The 24,370-nt window shown below is 41.9% G+C and overlaps 1 protein-coding gene across 1 annotated transcript in view; it reads right to left on the bottom strand.

Annotated features, from left to right (window-relative positions):
* Positions 1–24,042, bottom strand: part of spred1 (sprouty related EVH1 domain containing 1) — a 34,526-nt gene extending 10,484 nt beyond the window's left edge. The window contains exon 1 of the mRNA XM_052530026.1: positions 23,360–24,042. Coding sequence (XP_052385986.1) covers positions 23,360–23,388 — 29 coding nt within the window. The 5' untranslated portion in view covers positions 23,389–24,042. The remainder of the gene's footprint in view (positions 1–23,359) is intronic.
* Positions 24,043–24,370: the final 328 nt, after the last annotated feature.

The raw sequence follows: 24,370 nt of genomic DNA, 5'->3' as shown, positions 1-24,370 counted from the left end.
AAGATAAATCATGGATTTAACGCATAAGGTAAAGTTTTATAAATGCTGTTTTTGATGACATAATTTTATTATATTGAATTAGACCCAAGTAATGTAAGGTTTACAACCAAATACATAGCAAACGCGAGTTCAACGGCTTGCGCGAGTAGATTAACGTCTCATACAAAGTCAATGCAAAGACACGATCAGACTATGGATCAGACGTGTCCTTGCGTGAGTCTAGAGACGTGATGCACTGCGTTTGGCGTGTATGTCCTATAATACTAATCTTGTTGATCGTTATAATAGGCAGCATATGTTTTCTGTAAAAATATGAATCAAAACAACTCAGCTGTCGAGTAAAACACAAGTGAGATCGGCATCTCTTTCTAGTTGAAGTTTGTCGCGAAGCTCTCTCCATCTAGAAAATGCAACACCGATATTAATCCTTGCTCTTTCTCTCCTCTTGTTCCAAACTCTTCTTGGGTCGTTTAATTGGTACGTACACTTACGTTTACGAGAGCTGTCCTTGTCAACGAACCAGCGGCAGATGGTAAACCGTAATTATGTTCTGTAAATAAGTGTAACAATCCATAAAAACGTGCAAGAAGTAGTAAATAAGGAACTGCTTGAAACAAGCTAGTGGTTTGCTGGACGCTAGACACTACTTTTGTCCACGACGCTGTTGTCAAGTCTTTTCTACGTCAGTAAAGGTGGTAACAAAGGTTAACTAATTTCATTCACAGGCGACTGCACTGCCCCGTGTCACTGTTTAGAATGGGAAGTTTCTCATGATTTACAAGTAGTTGAAAACATTAGAGATATTGTTATTAATCAGCTGGACAAAATATATATCACTAGCCTAGTGGTTTTTTGATATTTTACTGCAAATATCTTACAAATTGGACCTTTAAGGGAGATTATGTTGTGAATATTAGATTATCTAAAAAATAAGATGTCTTATAGGGCTGGGATAAACGATTATTTTTTAAACGATTAATCTAGCGATTATTTTTTGCGATGCATCGATTAATCTAGCGATTAATTTTTTCAGACCGATTTGATTTCGATTATCTCCCCATTAATTGACTACTAACAATTTATACATGTTGATTTACATATCTGAATGAAAAAAACATGAATTCCTTAACATTGCAATATATGTTTATTGCTCTTAAAATTACAAAATAAAAGACTCACTAAGAATGCATTACTTTGCACTTGTATAGAGATAGCATTCAATAAAACCTTGAAGCCTTGAAAACACATAGCTTACTGAAACAAGCTTACTGAACACATAGGGCCTAGCTTACTGAAAAAAAGTTCTTCTTTCAGATGAAAATAACAACAACTTGATGTCTAGCATTCAATAAAAAAGTTCAACCAAAATACTTGTTTAGAGCAATTGAAACTAGTGATCGACCGATATTGATTTTTTATAACCGATACCGATACCGATTATTTGCATGTTTATATACCCGATAACCGATATGCAGAACCGATATTTATTTACTGTTATACTTCTGTTTCTGACAATTATTACAACACAAATGAGCTGAAAAAAAAAACATTTTATTTATAACAATCACTCCCTCCTTGCATACAAAAAAAAAAAAAAACTTTATATTTATACACAAATAAATAGAGGGGTCTGAGTCCAAAAAATTTAAGTGCACTGTTACTAAGTGTCTTTGTTTTAAAATAAAAGCTTTGATGAGGTAAAAAAAAATAAAAACGGGTAAAAAAATAAAGCACAAAAATGATTCTAACATATTGGTGGGGGCGGGAGGGCTATTTAGGAGTGCATAGCTATTTAGTAGTGTAACTTAATACTCCCAGTTAAGCAGAATTAGGTTTTAGTGTAGAAAACAGAGTCTTTCAGCATTCTGCCCTGTAAGCCTGCTTCCTTCAAAAATTTTATGCAGTGGCTGTGCTTGAGGCTTCCTGATCATCAACCCAGTTAGGTGCTGAGCAATATGAACGAACTTTTATCCCGAGACTATATAAAATTAAACAGCACTTGTCAGTTGGCATTTTATGATCTAGATTCAATCTAACGTTAAATCATGAAATGCCAACTGACAAAGTGCTGTTTGACTATAATTTAAATCAACCGCGATCACGCATGGAGATAATAAATAATTAATTTCCACAAAGCGGTATATGTATATGTGTATTAGCGAAATAATTGTTATGTAGTAAATGATAATATAATCTAGTGTGTTTAAACAAGATAATCTTGTCAAAAGTTTCATTCAGTGGCATTGCTTGAGGCTTCCTGATCATCAACCCAGTCTGGTGCTGAGTAATATGAACGAACTTTTTTTCCCGATACTATATAAAGTTAAACAGCACTTGTCAGTTGGCATTTTATGATCTACATTTAATCTAATGTTTAATCATGAAATGCCAACTGACAAAGTGCTGACTATAACTTAATCAACCGCGATCGCGCATGGAGATAATAAATAATTAATTTCCACAAAGCGGTAGGCTATATTTATATGTGTATTAGCGAAATAATTGTTATGTAGTAAATTATAATATAATCTAGGGTGTTTAAACAAGATAATCTTGTCAAAAGTTTCATTCAGTCGCCGTGCTTAAGCCTCCAGATCATCCGTCAGTTGCTAAGCAATATGAACGAACTTTCTCTTCTAGACTAATGGTGAGCAAATACAACAGATAGAGAATTAAATTCAACGCTTTTCAGAATCAGAATCAGAATCAGAATGAGCTTTATTGCCAGGTATGTTTACACATAGCGTACGAGGAATTTGTTTTCGTGACAGAAGCTCCGCAGTAGCCTACAACAGAATGACAGCGACAGAACATAAAACACATAATAAAATTTTATATTTCAACATGCACTCATTCAAGTCTGTTTTATTTAATTCATGTAAAGATACGTCTTTATTGGAGCAGGACATGACGAACACTACGTGACTCAATGAGTTCGTCTCAATTGTTTAGAAACAAGCTGCATAAATTAACTATATCAGGAATTGATGTCTCAGATCTCATTTGTGCATGTCTGTTATGTTAAATAAAGTTGATTAATTAAAGCAAACCAAGTAGAACATATACTTTACCTGTGCACTGAGTTGTTGTTGACTGATCTACTCAGACGCCCGGGCTGCAATGGCGGAAATCTCAAAACGGCCACAAGATGGCGCCGTAAATCGGCGAATCCGATATTACAAAACCGATACCCGATTATGGAAAAATGCTTAAATATCGGGAAAAATATCGGTAAACAGATACATCGGTCGATCACTAATTGAAACAATACAGTAACCAATGTAAACTTGAGGACTTAAAGCTAATACAGAGAGTGCTTTTCCACAAAAAAAAAAATAAAAATAATAATAATAATAATTAACAGTGGGAGCCAGCGGCCTGTCATGGAGAAAAAAAAATCTCCGAATGCTCCATGTGAAATTTTGGCGTTCCGCTCTTTTTCTATCGTGTCTAATGATTTTGGTTAATATGCACGAGAGTGCGCGCGCAGCCAGGGCTCTCTCTCGTACGCGCCCTGTCTGTCAGCAGTCATTCTATTCTACATCACTCACCGATCAAATAATGCCGCGTTTCCACCGAAATTACCCGGAACATTTGTACCAGGAACTTTTTTTCCCAGGAACTTTTTTCCTCCCAGACATGTTGCTTTCTGCGTTTCCAGCGCAGTGTAAAGTACCGGGTAGATTAGGCAAATAGACTGGTGACATAGGTCTGCGCGTTTCTCAATACAAAGTACAGCTGATTAAAAAAAATAAAAAATAAATAGTTAGTTCAGACTTTGTGCATTCGACTGGGGAGTGTGATGTCCGCGACGACGCGAATCCTGTAATCTTCCTCTCTGTATATTTACAATTAAACGAAATATGATATCAAATACCACTGCCTCCTTTGATTTTCATTTAAGCATAATAACAGCTGCAGAAATGTTCTTAGTTCAGGGATATGTGTATATACAGCCATTACAATGAAACAAAATATTATATAAATTTGCCTTTTTTATTTTCATTTTCACATAGATAAATTGAATACAGACCAAAGAAAACCTGTTAGATTTACCCCGCAGCTGAATTATATTTAATGTTTAACCACTAAAGACACATCGGAGCCAGCGGCACACATCAGAAGGTCTATCCCAGGAGAGGCTGCTCTCTGCGGATACATGAGGACTGAGCTCCCGCTGATCGAGTGGAGCTCACCGTCGCAGAGATCGGCGAAACACATTTTTAAATAGGTGCTGTCGTTATGAATAAACAACATATTTGAGTTTTAAACAACCAATGCTGCGTGAGCTCAACCAATCAGGATGTTTAGCGCCAAAGTCCCGCCCCCGAAAGTTCTGGAACTTTGAAAAAGTACCACCTCGCCAGCAGGGACTTTCTGAGGGACATTGTTTTACCCGGAACTTTATTTAGTTCCTGGTTCCTGCGGTGGAAACACACCGAGTACCAGCCCAAAGTCCCCAGTTCCTGAGTAAAGTTCCTGCGGTGGAAATAAGGTGGCATAAGGTTTTGACAGCCACCAAAAAAAAAGATCAAAGCAGAAAAACCCCTGGATTGGTTATATAACGTTGGACAGAATGTTGATCCGGCCATCGTGTATATTCAGCGAACATAAGGTAAACGTTTTGCAAACTTTTTTTAGAGAAATAAAAACAGGTTGACGAATCGATGCGCATATTTTGCGTCGACGTGTTTTTTGCGTTGACATCATCGATGACCTCGACGTGTTGTCCCAGCCCTAATGTCTTATCATTTAACCTTTATTTTGTTTTCTTATCCATATGACCCACAAAAATATATTTAAGGTAATTAAATGATTAAATGGTTGAATCAGTTTCTCTGCCATATCAATTTGTGTGCCAAATATATTTATTTGTATAAATTAATTGTATAACTAATTACATAATACGACTTTCAAAAGCTGAAGTGATAACCTTTATTTATTAGAATGTGTATAACTCAATATTTTAACTAATTGCAAAAGCTGAATAATCTTACATTTTTACTGATTAATCAGCGAAATAATCAATGATTAGTTGATTAATCTACCCAATAATGGTTAGATGAATCGATTATCAAAATAATCGTCTGTTGCAGCCTTACACACACAAACACACACTCACGCTCTTACACAAACACCCACTCACACACACACAAATACACACACACACACACACACACACAAACCCACCATCAGTTCAGTCTTTGTTTTCACTTGAAGTATATCAGGGCCTTCACTGCACAATCTAACTATAACTCAATAACCGAACCCTACAGTAAATCTGGGACCTTTCCAGAACAACATGGAACTATCACACTGTGAATCCATAGTCCTGCAGGTGTTAGTACAGAATAATTCATGACACTTAATAATATGTGATGTCAACAGTGTGCAGAGTGCACAATAAATATGATTTTACTCTGTTTTAATATAACAGACAAGGGTAAAGCAGCCCGATCTATAAATGAGAGCTGAAGGAAGAGATGTCTCTGAAGACAAGCTGAAGTGAATTGTGAAATCAGTCACTGGCTGATGAACCACACACAGACTGAACTCTTATGTGTGAGGAACCGTGTTAGTGTGCTACTGATCCTCCCATTCATCAGACAGTCGTGACCAAACACCACAGATCACACGGTGAAACTGTCCATCTGACAATGATTTCATCAGGCCGGAAACAGCAGAGGTCAAAGGTCAGCACAGGCACAGCCTCTGGGTCATTCATTAAGCCCAGGAGGTTTGGAGAAGGAAGCCGAGAGGAATGTTTCACAGACGAAACCAAATAAACAAACTACTTCTGTCCGGTCCTGTAAACGAGCTGTGTGACCTGACGGTCCTAATGAACGATTTCAGCAAACATTTCATTTCAGAAGTGCACAGCTTGGTCACACTTCAGTTTGGGGGCCAGTTCTCACCATTAACATTAACTTTTCTCCTCATGTGCTGCTTAATAGTTAGTAAGATAGTGGTTAAGTTTAGGTATGGGGTTTAAGATTAAGGGATCTAGAATATGGTCATGGAGAACAACAACAACACTTCAGATACTGTGCAGTGAGATCAAGACAAAGTCAAAAACCACCTCAAGCAAGCGCAAAAAACACTTTCTTTGAGAACTTTATTGCCATCTCCATCACTCGTTCCGGAAGAGATCCTTCAAACAGAGGTGGGCGATATTGGCAAAAATGTCTAGATATTTTTTTTCAATATCTCGATATCGATATTCAGATGATAATTTAGCAATCCTTTAAAGAAATGTGTGCGAATTGGCAAAGAAGGTCCAGTTGGTCTTTTGACCTATTGTTGTATGGAATTACTAGCACATAAAGATGAGACATTATTGATTTAAACAAGAACCAAGTTACTCTACTAAATATTTATTTTAATACAAGAACAGTGCTTTTTCAGTACAATATATGTACGTAATAAATTAACTTTGTGCTTTGCAAACTACTCTATTAGTAATAGACTAACAACAATGTTATACAGATATAAGAGTTTCTTTCTTCTGCAGAGCACAACAGATGATATTTCAAAGAATGTGGGTAACCAAACAGTTGATGGTACCGAATGACTTCAGTAGAATAGAAAGTCAATGGCTACCAGCAACTGTAGGTTATCTCTTGTGCTCAGCAGAAGAAAGAAACGCATACAGGTTTGGAAGGACATCAGGAAGTGTCAATGATGACAGTTTCATTTTGGGGTGAACTATCCCTTGATTTCAGATGACATGAACCAGCCCTAACGATCATTGGTGAGCCCGGGCTCTGCACTAAAAGAAAGAAAAGCAAAGAAATACCACTTTAATGACTACATTTATTCAGAAATAAAATCTAGATGAGACTCTTAGAATAGATGTTATTTGTAGTCTTTGTATGCATTATGATCGAAGCTCAAAGAGTATCAACTAATCACCAACAAAACCCACATTTGTGCAAACATCTAGGAGAACAAATCTGGTTCCTTAGGTCCATAAGTTCATAAGGAATTCAGGAACGTTGCCTTATTATTACATGTCATTTTCCAATTAATATTCAACAAGAGCTGATACAATATCCAGTAAGGACAAGGATATACGAGGGAACTCGATGATGCTCCATGTGAGCCACCAGACATCACCAAACATCTACCATTTCAATTATTTATAGAAAATTATTTAAATTATATCAATTTCAAATATATACGTGAAAACAACTGGTTTCAAGAAACAATTGTATGGTCTCACTATCTACTAATAGCTCCAAACATTAGCAAGTCATTAATAATAACATGAACAGAGTTGCTTCAGCATCTGAAGATATCAGACGCGAGCGATTCCTTACTGTTGGATTATTACTGATGAATCACAGAGCTGCATTCACACTAATGCACAGATCTGCTGTCAGATGTTTTGTTTTTAATCAGACAGAACTGTTTTTACATTAATTTCACATCATACATGCATTTTAGATGCAAGTGCATTTGACCACATGCTGCAGTCGATCTTCAGACGATCAAAGACGGAAAGCTGCTTGTGTCAATCCTGGAAATGGAAACATGCTTCTTTGTAGTGCAGTTAAAGTGTTTTGTGTGAAAGTAATCTTGTAAGTAATTCTTGTCTTCAAGAGATAAAAGATATATAAAGCCCCGTTCACAACGATGATCATAATGTTAATGATAACTATATTAGCATCTTCACCTGCGTTCTTTTAATTATAATAGTGCTGCAGTTTTATAGACGGTCACTTTAAATGCTGAGGCTCTTTAAAGCAAGATTGATTCTGATTTAAAACTCTTTATCATTATAGTCATTGTTCTTGTTGTAAATGGGCCTGTACTACCTTCTTCTGTTGTCTGAAACATACAATATTTAACACTATTTGAGAATAAGAAACTACATTTACTGGACAGTTCATGTCATTATTTACCTGAGAATGTGGCAAGAAGTTTCTAGGATTTCAGGATTTCTCAGATCAAACAGACTTGGTCTTGGATGATCGAAGGTGTTGCAAATATGGCTGCCCAGTGAACAGACTTTCCTTGAAAGGGAGTTTGATGTGAAGCTCTCAGCTCATCTGGCAGATACATGGCTGACATCATGTTCAGTAATTACAGCTCTGAACATACAAATCTAGCTGCTGCGTCCAACCGCTTCAGACTAACAGGAGAAACCAAACAACAGTCCAGGCAGTCCAACATTCAGAATACAGAACGCGCTTTCAGAAGGTCAGCGGATCTCAGATCAGACCAGGATGACCTGAACCACAGACCGCCAAAACATCCAGACATATCTAGTCTCAGTAAAGAAAATTTACCTCAAACCAACAGTCACGTGTGAAGAGAATGGTGTTCAAAGGCCCTGGAGTGAAAGAAGAGACACCGGGAGCCGGAGAGAGATGAGGAGGAGCAGGGGAGCAGGAGGAGGAGGAGTAGGTGGAGTAGGGGCAGAAGGAGGAGGAGGAGTAGGAGCAGGGGCAGGAGGAGGTGGGGCAGGAGGAGCAGGTAGAGGTGGAGGGGAAGGAGGAGCAGGAGGAGGGGCAGAGGAGGAGTAGGGGCAGGAGGAGCAGGTAGAGGTGGAGGGGAAGGAGGAGCAGGAGGAGGGGCAGAGGAGGAGTAGGGGCAGGAGAAGGAGGAGGGGCAGGAGGAAGAGGAGGAGTAGGGGCAGGAGGAAGAGGAGGAGTAGGGGCAGGAGGAAGAGGAGGAGTAGGGGCAGAAGGAGCAGGAGGAGGGGCAGGAGGAAGAAGAGGAGTAGGGGCAGGAGGAGGAGTAGGGGCAGAAGGAGCAGGAGGAGGGGCAGAAGGAGCAGGAGGAGGGGCAGGAGGAAGAGGAGGAGTAGGGGCAGGAGGAGGAGGGGGAGTAGGGTCAGGAGAAGGAGGAGGAGTAGGGGCAGAAGGATCAGGAGGAGGGGCAGGAGGAAGAGCAGGAGGAGGGGCAGGAGGAAGAGGAGGAGTAGGGGCAGGAGGAAGAGGAGGAGTAGGGGCAGAAGGAGCAAGAGGAGGGGCAGGAGGAAGAGGAGGAGTAGGGGCAGAAGGAGCAGGAGGAGGGGCAGGAGGAAGAGGAGGAGTAGGGGCAGGAGGAGGAGGAGGAGTAGGGGCAGAAGGAGCAGGAGGAGGGGCAGGAGGAAGAGGAGGAGTAGGGGCAGGAGGAAGAGGAGGAGTAGGGGCAGAAGGAGCAGGAGGAGGGGCAGGAGGAAGAGGAGTAGGGGCAGAAGGAGCAGGAGGAGGGGCAGGAGGAAGAGGAGGAGTAGGGGCAGGAGGAGGAGTAGGGTCAGGAGAAGGAGGAGGAGTAGGGGCAGAAGGAGCAGGAGGAAGAGGAGCAGGAGTAGGGGCAGAAGGAGCAGGTAGAGGAGGCGTAGGGGCAGGAGGAGTAGGAGGGGCACGAGGAGCAGGTAGAGGAGGAGTAGGGGCAGTAGGAATAGGGGTAGGAGGGGCAGGAGGAAGGGGAGTAGGGGAGCAGGACGTAGAGGACGAGGAGGGGCAGGAGGAGTAGTAGTAGGGGAGCAGGAGGTAGAGGAGTAGGGGCAGGAGGAGGATTAGTAGGGGAGCAGGAGGTAGAGGAGTAGGGGCAGGAGGAGTAGTAGTAGGGGAGCAGGAGGTAGAGGAGTAGGGGCAGGAGGAGGAGTAGTAGGGGAGCAGGCGGAGGAGGAGGAGTAGTAGGGGAGCAGGCGGAGGAGGAGGAGTAGTAGGGGAGCAGGACGTAGAGGACGAGGAGGGGAAGGAGGAGTAGTAGTAGGGGAGCAGGAGGTAGAGGAGTAGGGGCAGGAGAAGGAGTAGTAGGGGAGCAGGAGGTAGAGGAGTAGGGGCAGGAGGAGGAGTAGTAGGGGAGCAGGCGGAGGAGGAGGAGTAGTAGGGGAGCAGGACGTAGAGGACGAGGAGGGGAAGGAGGAGTAGTAGTAGGGGAGCAGGAGGTAGAGGAATAGGGGCAGGAGAAGGAGTAGTAGGGGAGCAGGAGGTAGAGGAGTAGGGGCAGGAGGAGTAGTAGTAGGGGAGCAGGAGGTAGAGGAGTAGGGGCAGGAGGAGGAGTAGTAGGGGAGCAGGCGGAGGAGGAGGAGTAGTAGGGGAGCAGGACGTAGAGGACGAGGAGGGGAAGGAGGAGTAGTAGTAGGGGAGCAGGAGGTAGAGGAGTAGGGGCAGGAGAAGGAGTAGTAGGGGAGCAGGAGGAGCAGGAAAAACAGGAGTAGGAATAGGTGGAGCAGGATGTGGTCTGAGCCGGAGCTCTTCATGACACAACATCCACCTATTTTTATGGGTATTTTGGAATATTGCATAAAAAAATGCTAGAAGGAAATGCCAAGATGCACATAAATTATAAAATGTGCATAGAAACACATTCGAGTAGGGTAAGCTTCTTATCTGATAAGGAAAAAATTCCATTAACTATGATGGAAACACATTTACCCAGTAAATTTCTCCATCCACATCGAAAAAGTTATGTGACTTTCCCCTATGAAACAGGATAACTTGACTAGCAGCGATCTCATTCACAGCATATATTATATGTTTAGTGCTGGGTGGTTTGAAAAAAAAATTACGACTTTTTTTTTCTAAATTATGCCGGTTTATGACATAAAATTTTTTCTCATGCGTAATAAGGTGTACAATGCATTTTCTGCTGGTTGATATTCCAAAATGTGCTTTTAGCCCGACAGCACTTGCATAAAATGGTTGTTTGGTCGACGTTGGATTTTTGAAAACCAAAAACCCTCCACACAACATACCAGGCTCCTCTTTTTGGCACAAGTTCTTCTGTGTCATGTTCTACTAGCTCTGCAGCATTCCTGTAACGCCTGTTTCACACATACTCCGCCTGCAGTGCTTATGCACTCCGCAGCACAGTCTCATTGTGCTTTCACACAAGACGTGTTTGCAGTCCGCTACTGATCCGCGTCTGTTTAGTCTACACACAACATTTGTTCATTGGTTTAATTTTGTATCATGTAAAAAAAAAAAAAATTGAACTTTGTTTTTCTGCCTCCATAAAAGTGAATATATATATATATATATATATATATATATATATATATATATATATATATATATATATATATATATATATATATATATATTGTTTTCCTTGTTTATCTAAAAGTGCACTTTTTCTTGTTTTAAACCCAGCCAAAAACCCATGTGTTGCGTGTGAAACCGCTTTAATTAGTATACATTTGTGAAATGACTGCATTTCCCTGTCAATTCATGTTAATTTTTACCGTGAAAAATGCACTTTCACTTTTATTCAGCGCCTGCAGCACAGCAAAAATAGACTCAGTACGTTAACGATCGCTGCACTGTAAAAAAATAAATAAATTACGCACCGCATACCATCCGGGGTCCTAAAACTGCAGCCTCCGGTTGTGCAGGAACATACTATTGGACTGCAGACCGTGTGTGAAACCGGCGTTATAGCGTAACACCAGAGCAATGCTGTGTGTACCCTCAGCACGCCTCGCAGTCGCTGCTTAGAAGTGCAACATTGCAAAGTGTCGTGCGGCTGCGGCACAGCATAACGTATATTCCAAACGTTGAGTAATTAAATTAGGGCTGTCAAAATAACACGTTAATTTCAATTAATTAATCGGAGAAGAAATAACGCGTAAAAAAAAAATAACGCAGATTAATCCATTCCATATTGACCTTTGAACCTGGAGGCGTTTTAGCCACCATTCGCCTGTAAAATGAAGGAGGGAGACGAGAACGCAATGGCGCCTCCTGGATCATTGAATGGAACATTTACTTATAAAAAACGCCCTTGTGGAAGTGTTGATAAAAAAAAAGTTGCAAAGCACCCAGGAGTTGACGTTAATCCGGAGGTACGACCTAGCACATCCCATGATACCAACTCAAGCAGTCAACTTCATCTTCAGGATGCCTTGTTTGTAGAGTGAAAAAAAATCTTCTTTTTGAAGCACTTTTAAATGTATTTTTTTATTTTCATAGCTAATGACTGGCATGTTTGTGCTTGTGGATGAGCTGCTTTTTTCAGTCACATCAGAAGGAGAGAAGCTCCAGCACACTATCCCGAACAAACCCAATAACTCACCTGTTCCGATACAAAACTATTAAAACTGTTCTGAACTCAAAAACTATTAGAAACCAAACAGATCACATGCCATTTCTTCAGTTCCACACTTTGTAAAATGATTAGGAACATCCCCCAGAAAGAAATCAGCAGGGTGAGCGTGATGTTAGTGTTGCATCATCCGCTGTTCTCTAACGGGTCCTGTAGTATTCAGCTGAACTCAGTGACCCACAGTCAGTACAGCAGTGCACTGCAAGTTACACACAATCCACATCATCCTATACATGACAGCCAATCACACTAAACCTGCTCTGTCACAGACTGTGGACACTACATTAGTGCAAACACAGACATGTCCACTAAACCATCACAAATCCTGGCCACTCGACTCATGTATAAGATGCATAACTGACCAACTGAAGGCTTTGATGGAGAGTCTAGAATGTGATTTCCAAATGCTCTTTACACACAGAGAGCTCTCCATAATCGCCTGAACATCAACGTGAGCTATGAGACAAACACAACCAATGTGCTTGAACAGAGAAAAACTATATAAAAACTGTCAATCAATCCAAAAAATAATAAAATGAAAAATGCAACCAACTTTACAGTTTTAGCACTACTTCAGATGGAATGACAGCTCTGGAGTATGTAACGTGCCCGAAACTTTTGCACAGAACTGTATATATGAGAGTTAATATCCAAAGGCACATTTATCATATAGAGGTTGTCCATGTTAAACTTCTATGTTTTTATCAGCTGTTGGACTCTGACGGCACCCATTCACTGCAGAGCATCCATTGATGAGACACTGATGCAATGCTACATTTCTACAAACCTGATGAAGACACAAACTCATCCTGATCCTGGATGGACTGAGTAAGCACATCTTCTGTTTTTGGCTGAACTATTCCTTTAAGAGAGCCTCTGATCAGAGCTATTAATTAATGTTTTACTCACTCTAGATTACATAACTAAATGGCAATGATTTATTTATTTTACAGTGTTATTCTGAGTAACTGATCTGCAGTCAAACCAGCAGTAACTCAACAGAGACAACACAAACTTCCTTAGTCACACGCACAAATGTGTGTGGACACACACACACCCCTCAATCCTTCCTGTTTTCCGTGTTTTCCGGCCACACACGTTCACACGGTTGTGTTCTACAGGACAAACACTAGAGCTCAGAGTCAGATACTGAGGAAACAGAGCCGATCAGCTCACATCTCACAAGCTTCACTGACAATCTGCTTTATCAACTAGAAATCAAAACACAGACATATACACACAGACACAGATATAACTGTGTGTACAGGAATGAACAAATACATAATATCATCTTAGTACTGCCCGCAACACTCATTTTTCTACCACTGAAAGGAAGTGAGAAACACGTGAAAAACAGCTTGCACAGAGTCTGAGGAGATCACGGACACGTCCAGACCTTCATAAGACTCAAGAAACCCTCCACTGAGCTTAATGCTAACACACCTCGCCTCTTTTCATATCTGATCAGGCTTCCAAACACTCACACATTGTGCTGATAATACTAAAAATCATTCTTCAGAGAAAAAAAACATCTTCAGAAATCTTAAAACATCACACGCATGATATCATCTGAAGCTCGAACCTGTGATTTTCTGTCAACTCTGAACGAGTCCAGTTAGAGCAATTAGGAAATCATTACAGTCACTGCTCCCAAGGATGAAAGCTTTAAGCGATTCATGACTAGTAAGCATGACAGGAACAGATCCTTTGACAGAGAAGCAGCAGTGAAATGATCTAGACATGAATCATGTCATGTGCAATCACACTTGCGTTGATCTTATGACATGTAAGAGGTCATTGTTCAAAATGTGTTTCAGACTTCTAGGACTCGTCCTCCCTGTAATATCACCATCGGTGAGCAGCGATGTCAGTCATTGATCAGGACAGTCTTAAAGGAGATGAATCAATGACACTGAACACTACTCAGATCAACATGAGGGTGGAAAATCACGTACTGCAAACATGACGCTTTTCATGCAGAGTACACTAACATTAAAAGACATCTTAAAACAATAACAAGAGGCGTGAGATCAGGAGGGTTATGTGCCTGGCAGGTACCATGCAAGTATGATGATGTGTCAAATTCAATCTTTAGAAATATAATACATATCTGTGTTTGTGTTTGCTCATGAAGCGATATTAAGTAAAGTGCATTTTCTGCACATATACAGATTGTTTTAAAGTAGCTACACAGTGATAAACAGAAAAATAACAGAATCAGTGATGCAAACTTCTTCAAATAGGACAAATTATTCAGCTCAAGTTCAGGGTTGATTCAGTGCAGTTCAGTAACTGTAAAGTTCTTCAATTATGAGACAAATTCAATTTCAGCTGTAAAGCAGCAGAAGACAAGAGAGTCATTATTCAGATCAGTTCAGTTCCAGTTTTGTTTTCATCTGATATTAGAGAACGAATAGTTTGTTTCAGTTCCTGAACAGACGAACACGTGAACTCGTCTGACGTCATTCAGCTCAGTACAGATGTGCTCGCAGAAGACAAACATCAGCCGGAGGGGTATCACAAGGAAACTGTGTTCAGCGTGTCATGATGAGATCAAACAAGGAGTCAAAGATCCGGACACACAGACGAGTCAAAGATCCGGACACACAGACGAGTCAAAGATCCGGACACACAGACGAGTCAATGATCCGAACACACAGACGAGTCAAAGATCCGGACACACAGACGAGTCAAAGATCCGGACACACAGACGAGTCAAAGATCCGGACACACAGACGAGTCAATGATCCGGACACACAGACGAGTCAATGATCCGAACACACAGACGAGTCAAAGATCCGGACACACAGACGAGTCAAAGATCCGAACACACAGACGAGTCAATGATCCGGACACACAGACGAGTCAATGATCCGAACACACAGACGAGTCAAAGATCCGGACACACAGACGAGTCAAAGAGCCGAACACACAGACGAGTCAATGATCCGGACACACAGACGAGTCAATGATCCGAACACACAGACGAGTCAAAGATCCGGACACACAGACGAGTCAAAGATCCGGACACACAGACGAGTCAAAGATCCGGACACACAGACGAGTCAATGATCCGGACACACAGACGAGTCAATGATCCGAACTAGGGATGTCAACGATTAATCGATGATCGATTAATTGTCGATAAGAGATGCAATCGATTAAGGCTATGGATGGTCGGTTAACCGATTCAATGTTGGGCTGCGTGCGGCTCATGCGCACTCAACACGTGCGAGCGGCTGTGAGTGACGGTGACGATATATAAAAGCATCATCATTCATTCACAATGTACAAATTAAGCTTTTAATGTGATTTAAACTTTAAAGTACATTAAAATAGAAACAACATAAAAGTTCTTCAACATTAAAAGCAATAGAAATGTAGTTATTAATCATTTCATCAGATAACTGTTTTATATCGTGCGCTTTGCAGGGCTGCGGGACACAGTGACAGGACAGGTAGTCTATTCATTCCTACAACTTGTTAATTCATTCCTACGAATTATTAATGTGGCAATTGTCCATGTTTCATTAATTTTGTTCCCTAAATAACCCATGATTTAAGTGAAATAAGGGAACAAATTAATAAATCCAACGAATTCTTAATTCATGAAATCTTTAATTTCCCTTCCCATGTTTACCACAGTAAGAGATGCGAAAACAGTTATTAAAAGCGAAAGATAATAAAATAAACCTGGGAAATTAGAGGGTTAGACTATGAAGATTTAGGAAAAGAAACAATGCCTAAATATACTGAATTTGTGGAAATTCGTGACCAACCGGCAAACCAGAACAAAGCCGCGTAAATGAAGACTATGGGGTCCAGTTAACCTATTATTCCTCTAATAAACAAAGCTTTTATACCACACTTGTCATAATCAGATCTGATCATTTCTAAATAAATAATTGCTGGATTCAAAACAGCGATTAATAGGCGCTGTGACCGACACATTCCTGGAGCATTCAGTTTAAATAGACCGTAGTATACCGGTCCACTCTGCTGTTATGCCAAGGACGTTTTTGCTCATATGAAGAGGATCATCTTTTCCGTCTATATGCGAATGCGTGTTAAGTACAAGCCTAGTTTACATTATAAATAATAGTTTAACATTCAAATACATTGCGAATATGGAAACATTTCGATTTGTGCCGAATGAGACATGAGCAATAACCTCCAAATAAATCTAGCCAAAGCCGCGCTCGCTCATCCTCGTCTGCACGCATGCACTGTCACGATCTAATGCGCTGTATGCCGGATTTTTAAAAATCTGACATTTTCTAGGACAGAATCCAGCAGGATTAAATTAATGTGAGCAACTGTGTTTTGGTGCAGCAGCGCCGATGTAGTTCACTTAAAGTGCAGCGCAGTCACACGCGCTCCACATTTCGGATAATTTTATACAATAATGTCAGTTGAAAACATTGCAATTGTGCTTTAAAATACAACAACGAGCACCACAAAACCATTTAAAGATGCGCGTTCAGCGTTCTCCGTGCGGGATTGGAAACTGTCAACAAAGTAAAATGACCTCAAAAGTATGGCTCTCTTCATTTTATCAAATGATCATAATCGCATCTATTCATTTTATAATCCTGCTACTAGCATTTTATTCAGACTAAAACCTCTTTAATTCAAGTGAGAAAGCGTTTTGTGTGTGTGTGTTTGTGTGTGTGTGTGTGTGGCTTTTGCACATCCTGTCATACCGCTGACTGCGTGCCTGCAATAGATGCATTTTGCAGTATTATGGTTAACGATTAATCGATTAATTGATCGTTAATTTAAACGACGATCGATCATGGAAATAATCGAAATTTGACATCCCTAATCCGAACACACAGACGAGTCAAAGATCCGAACACACAGACGAGTCAAAGATCCCGACACACAGACGAGTCAAAGATCCGGACACACAGACGAGTCAAAGATCCGGACACACAGACGAGTCAAAGATCCGGACACACAGACGAGTCAAAGATCCGGACACACAGACGAGTCAAAGATCCCAACACACAGACGAGTCAAAGATCCCAACACACAGACGAGTCAAAGATCCGGACACACAGACGAGTCAAAGAGCCGAACACACAGACGAGTCAAAGATCCCAACACACAGACGAGTCAATGATCCGAACACACAGACGAGTCAAAGAGCCGAACACACAGACGAGTCAAAGATCCGAACACACAGACGAGTCAAAGATCCCGACACACAGACGAGTCAAAGATCCGGACACACAGACGAGTCAAAGATCCGGACACACAGACGAGTCAAAGAGCCGGACACACAGACGAGTCAAAGAGCCGAACACACAGACGAGTCAAAGATCCGAACACACAGACGAGTCAAAGAGCCGAACACACAGACGAGTCAAAGATCCGAACACACAGACGAGTCAAAGATCCGAACACACAGACGAGTCAAAGAGCCGAACACACAGACGAGTCAAAGATCCGAACACACAGACGAGTCAAAGAGCCGAACACACAGACGAGTCAAAGATCCGGACACACAGACGAGTCAAAGAGCCGAACACACAGACGAGTCAAAGAGCCGAACACACAGACGAGTCAAAGATCCGAACACACAGACGAGTCAAAGATCCCAACACACAGACGAGTCAAAGATCCCAACACACAGACGAGTCAAAGATCCGAACACACAGACGAGTCAAAGATCCCAACACACAGACGAGTGAAAGAGCCGAACACACAGACGAGTCAAAGAGCCGAACACACAGACGAGTCAAAGATCCGAACACACAGACGAGTCAAAGATCCGAACACACAGACGAGTCAAAGAGCCGAACACACAGACGAGTCAAAGATCCGGACACACAGACGAGTCAATGATCCGAACACACAGACGAGTCAAAGAGCCGAACACACAGACGAGTCAAAGATCCCAACACACAGACGAGTCAAAGATCCCGACACACAGACGAGTCAAAGAGCCGAACACACAGACGAGTCAAAGAGCCGAACACACAGACGAGTCAATGATCCGAACACACAGACGAGTCAAAGAGCCGAACACACAGACGAGTCAATGATCCGAACACACAGACGAGTCAAAGAGCCGAACACACAGACGAGTCAAAGATCCCAACACACAGACGAGTCAAAGATCCCGACACACAGACGAGTCAAAGAGCCGAACACACAGACGAGTCAAAGAGCCGAACACACAGACGAGTCAAAGATCCCAACACACAGACGAGTCAAAGATCCCGACACACAGACGAGTCAAAGAGCCGAACACACAGACGAGTCAAAGAGCGGAACACACAGACGAGTCAAAGAGCCAAACACACAGACGAGTCAAAGATCCCAACACACAGACGAGTGAAAGAGCCAAACACACAGACGAGTCAACGAGCCGAACACACAGACGAGTCAAAGATCCCGACACACAGACGAGTGAAAGAGCCAAACACACAGACGAGTCAAAGAGCCGAACACACAGACGAGTCAAAGAGCGGAACACACAGACGAGTCAAAGAGCCAAACACACAGACGAGTCAAAGATCCCAACACACAGACGAGTGAAAGAGCCGAACACACAGACGAGTCAATGATCCGAACACACAGACGAGTCAAAGAGCCGAACACACAGACGAGTCAAAGAGCCGAACACACAGACAAGTCAACGATCCGGACACACAGACGAGTCAACGAGCCGAACACACAGACGAGTCAACGAGCCAAACACACAGACGAGTCAACGATCCGGACACACAGACGAGTCAAAGAGCCGGAAAAACACAGACGAGTCAACGATCCGAACACACAGACGAGTCAACGAGCCGGAAAAAACACAGACGAGTCAAAGAGCCGGAAAAACACAGACGAGTCAAAGAGCCGGAAAAACACAGACGAGTCAAAGAGCCAAACACACAGACGAGTCAACGATCCGGACACACAGACGAGTCAAAGAGCCAAACACACAGACGAGTCAAAAATCCGAACACACAGACAAGTCAACGAGCCGGAAAAACACAGACGAGTCAAAGATCCGAACACACAGACAAGTCAAACATCCCAACACACTGACGAGTCAACGATCCGGACACACAGACGAGTCAAAGAGCCGGAAAAACACAGACGAGTCAACGATCCGAACACACAGACAAGTCAACGAGCCGGAAAAACACAGACGAGTCAAAAATCCGAACACACAGACGAGTCAAAGAGCCGGAAAAACACAGACGAGTCAAAAATCCGAACACACAGACGAGTCAAAGAGCCGGAAAAACACAGACGAGTCAACGATCCGAACACACAGACAAGTCAACGAGCCGGAAAAACACATACGAGTCAAAAATCCGAACACACAGACGAGTCAAAGATCCGAACACACAGACGAGTCAACGATCTGAACAGACGAGTCAAATAGGGGTGTAACCGTATGCAAAAATCACAGTCCGGTACATACCTCGGTACAGTAAGGGAAAGAAATGCAAACATTAAACAAAGCTGCTTCATAGTTTGCTGGTATTTGCCTGCATTATTAACTTGCTATCATCATTACATCAGCTAGAGGTGTGCAATATTTATTGCCCATGATAATATTGCACATGTTGTTTTAACAATGTTTGAGCTGATATTATCAAGTTTTGAAACTCATTTTGCCAAAACCAAACAAAATTACAATTTGAAACATTGTGCTTTCAATGCATCATGAAGCCTGAAATTACTGCATGTGTGCATTTCATTATATTGATGTGATACCAAAAGTGGCTGTTTATTAGTAGGCTACTTATAAACCACATTTTAATGCCTTATTCCGCATGATCATATTCTAACACAACTACTGCGACAACTACCTTACCTCAAGCAGCAAATTAGGAGGTTAAAACTATTATTTAATACTGATCGTGTGTTTACTATTACACAAGAAGTTAAAGGGTTACCTCATACATCATTCCCCCGGAACTGCTTCTGTTGAACGCAAACTAGACTACAGTGATTATTACATTTTGAATATGGATATTTTTCTTACATAAATGCATCGATTTGCTACAGAAGGCCTTTGTTCACCCTCCGGAGCCGTGTGAAAGACATATTTTATTTAATTTTTTTATGGATGCGCTTTTTATTCAACTTCTCTCAGACCGATGCAGTGCAACACCTGCTGAGTGACATCAAACAGCTTGAAACTTTAACATAACTCTGACTGGATTCATATGTAAGAGAAAGGCATATACACCGAGGATGACTTCAGGGGCCTGTTTCACTAAGGAGGTTCAACCAACTCTGAGTTTAAACTTGAACTCTGAGTTGACTTACCCTGAGATGGGAAACTCGGTTACAGAACAGCTGAAATGAGTTGGTTTAATCAACTCTAAATTGACTGACTCTGAGTTAAGCGTGTGCACCACAACTACAGTATAAAAAGCCATTATCAATGGAGCACCGATATTACAATTCACCATGGCAACAGCTCCCGCCAAAAAGCCGTCTGCAGACTTGATACAAATGTAATTCTTCTCAGTGTTATAATATCACAGGTGATAACTGGCAGAACGTCAGATTCAGCGTATATTTATGATCCAGAATCAGATCCAGAGGCTGAAATTTAACAAGAGAAGCAGAAGCAATGACGTCTCTATGTGGTTTGTACTGAAACTGTATATATTTGCTTAGCGGTTTTGGAAAATGAGTTCCACTTTATGTCGTCTTTTTTTTTTTTTTTTTTTTTTTTTTAAGCTGTACATGTGGAAAGTGCAGTTTGATGACAACATCGCATGTTGTTTACTTGATGTGCTTACGCGCCGATTGCTAAGTTAATAACACAGAGATATTTGAAGCAGTTTTACTCACCGCCTGTGGTTCCAACACACCATCGTGACCCTTTTTCATTAGGACTGCATTATCCTTAAGAAATAAACGATGTGCAAATCTGTCGTCAAACTGGACCTTGTTTGTAAAACAAGCATCTTCGAAATGCAGGGAACAAACACAAACACTTGCACAACTCCGTTGATTCTCTGTAAAAATAAACTCCATCCACTGGTCCCTTAATGCTGTTTCTCTTTTGGTAATCTGTGCAGGGTTGTCTTGCCCTGGCAACCAAAAACACTTCTTTTGTGACATTTCTCGACGCTCTCGCTCTGATCAGTGAAGTCTGTTGTGCTCTCAGTGCTCTGCTATACGGGAGCGCGCGCTCTTCCGGCAGAAGTGCCTCAGGACCCATATAAGGAAATTCTGCTCCATCTAACGTCACACAGAGCCATACTCGAAAAAAACTTTCCGAAACTTGTGACAAACCGGAAGGAGTATTTTTGGAACAGAAATACTCCTTCAAACGTACAACTTAATTTTTGAAACTTTGTCCATGTTTAGCATGGGAATCCAACTCTTTAATAGTGTAAAAAACTCAGTATGCATCAAATAGCATTCCACCCCCCCTTTAAGTCACGTCTGGTGTGAATGCACAGTTAAAGGTCCAATTTGTAAGATATTTGCAGTAAAATATCAAAAAACCACTAGGCTAGTGTTATATATTTTGTCCAGCTGATTAATAACAATATCTCTAATGTTTTCAACTACTTGTAAATCATGAGAAAATCCCCATTCTAAACAGTGACACGGGGCAGTGCAGTCGCCTGTGAATGAAATTAGTTAACCTTTGTTACCACCTTTACTGACGTAGAAAAGACTTGACAACAGCGTCGTGGACAAAAGTAGTGTCTAGCGTCCAGCAAACCACTAGCTTGTTTCAAGCAGTTCCTTATTTACTTCTTCTTGCACGTTTTTATGGATTGTTACACTTATTTACAGAACATAATTACGGTTTACCATCTGCCGCTGGTTCGTTGACAAGGACAGCTCCCGTAAACAGAAGTGCACAGGCCAACCAAACGACCCAAGAAGAGTTTGGGACAAGAGGAGAGAAAGAGCCAGGATTAATATCGGTGTTGCATTTTCTAGATGGAGAGAGCTTCGCGACAAACTTCAACTAGAAAGAGATGCCGATCTCACTTGTGTTTTACTCGTCAGGTGACTCGTTTTGATTAATATTTTTACAGAAAACATATGCTGCCTATTATGACGATCAACAATATTAGTATTATGGGACATACACGCCAAACGTGGGGCATCGTGTCTCTAGACCCGCACGAGGACGCGTCTTTGCATTGACTTTGTATGTAATCTACTCGCGCAAATCGTTGAACTCGCGTTAAATCCATGATTTATCTTTCCGTCAGCGGTTGGGTAGAAGACAACAAATCCCACCATTCCATGCTCTTTCTTAGCGTCATCAAACCACGCGCTTGTTATTGTTTTGGTAGTGCGTCCTCTAGTGGCAGGTCCTACAACCTGTACCTTTAAAGCAACTAAAGATCAGGACTGATTTTTTTCCCCTGATAATGAATATGGGAGTTGAAAAGTAACAAATAAATCATGTCTTAAGTATGGCAATTCAGGTGACCATTCATAAATCATTTGAATATTTTAAGCTTATTGAAAAATAGTTTAATAAGATTTCATAAACACCAATATATGTAGGCTAATTAAAATATAAAAAAATCAAGTATGCAGTGTCGTATTAATGTTTATGACAATCATTAACTTATTTTAATGACAATCGATTTATGGAAAATGTCATCCCTAGTGTGTACAGCAGATCTGTGTGTGTGTGTGTGAGAATGGATTCTTTGTGAATGGAGGCGGCTCAGTGTCCCTCCCTCTCTCTCTCTCTCTCTCTCCCTCCCTCCCTCTCTCTCAGCAGCGGTGCTTCAGAAGAACTTCAGCACAAACACTGCTCTTAAACCCAAACACGGAGAACCATCCGCGCTGAATCCGTCGCAGTGCAGCGAGATCTTCCGTCAGGTCTCGTGTCTGGGACATTTTTATGAATGAGGCTTGTGATGATTGAGAAAACATGGCGCCGCGCGCTCCAGGCGCCTGTCACGCGCAAACATGCTCCCTAGATAGACAGCTCACTGGGGTTTGAGACACGGCCTGACACTGCGCTAATGGATCTCAGTAAATACCATCAGACACCTCTCATTTTGCGCATAAACTCACGGTTTAACCTAACCCCCTTACTAACGTTACACATCTACTCAAGAACTTAATTATCCTGATCATTACTGAGCGTAACAAATAAGTGTCTTCATTACACTAACTGACAAGCAGCCCTTTTTCGTCATTCGCTCCCATAAACAAATATGACAGTTACAAGTTTGTACTGGTCGAACAGACAAGATATATGATCAGAAACAGTGAGTTTGGATATTATATAACACATATATATCTCAGACACATTCTGTGCTGTGTTCATCTGCGCGCGTGTGCGTGCGCGTGCACTTACTCGCTGTTTGGATTTGATTCTTCGCTCATTTTTTCTCACGGGGATCCAAATCCTGAAAATATGCTCGAGCTCGCACTCACGGCGGGGAAATAAAGCGCAGATATCTCCATGTTGTCGGTGAAAGCAGCATGAAAGGCCATCATCGAGGGAAGAGCCTCTCTGCAGGACTCAGAACGGGAAGGGAGTGTGGAAGCACTGGAAGCGACACTTCGACCCTGACCGAGAAATCACATCCAGAGGGGAAACCATCGAAGCCTTCCTCATCCTGATCCCACCAATCCCAGCGAAACCGAGTTTGGAAAATCCACACGAGCCGATCAGGCGACAACTTCCCTCGAAAGAAGTGCAGCGATGGGACGAAGAGCCCGCTGCTGTCCGCTCCTCGGGAACCAGAGTCTAAGATTGGGACAGAATCCGTGAGAGGAACGTGCCGAGCGATGGGAATTCTTCCTGGGAAGTTTGTGGGGTCTGCTTTACGCGAACTCCATTTCAGCGCAGACGGATCACATCGGAAAACTGGGCGGAAGAGCGGATGGCCTGAGCGCAAGAACACGGATCCCTCCGCCGCTCATTCCATCCAGCCGGACTTCATCCTTCCTCATCCGCCTCTGACGCGGCACTGCTCGAATCCCGCGGGGGCGCGCACGGTGGACCGTGGGGCGTGACATCATCCATTCACCGGACCGTCGTGCACGCTCATATTCGAAAAAAGCCACTTGACTTTTAATAGAGACCCCAAACATCCAGATCGACTGGTTTGATTTCAGATGATTTTCCAATGAGATGCACCCTTATAAAAACATTCATAAAGATCTCAGATCACGTGATGTAAAACAATGACCTACGTGATGTGTTTAACTGTTTCTTTGTCTGAATTTCATTTCTTCTCATTATGAGTCCAAGCCAAATGTGAATCAAATAAGCATCTGAGTTGTAAAATTGAAATGGTTAGTCATAGGGGTCTGTTATATAAGAGTTTCTCCAAATAGAAAGAGCTTAATTTTTCCCGGT

The sequence above is a fragment of the Carassius gibelio genome, chromosome A17, assembly GCF_023724105.1.
Source record: "Carassius gibelio isolate Cgi1373 ecotype wild population from Czech Republic chromosome A17, carGib1.2-hapl.c, whole genome shotgun sequence".
NCBI classification, from domain to species: domain Eukaryota; kingdom Metazoa; phylum Chordata; class Actinopteri; order Cypriniformes; family Cyprinidae; genus Carassius; species Carassius gibelio.
Note: the sequence above shows the minus strand (reverse complement) of the source record. Positions and strands in the feature narration are given on the sequence as shown.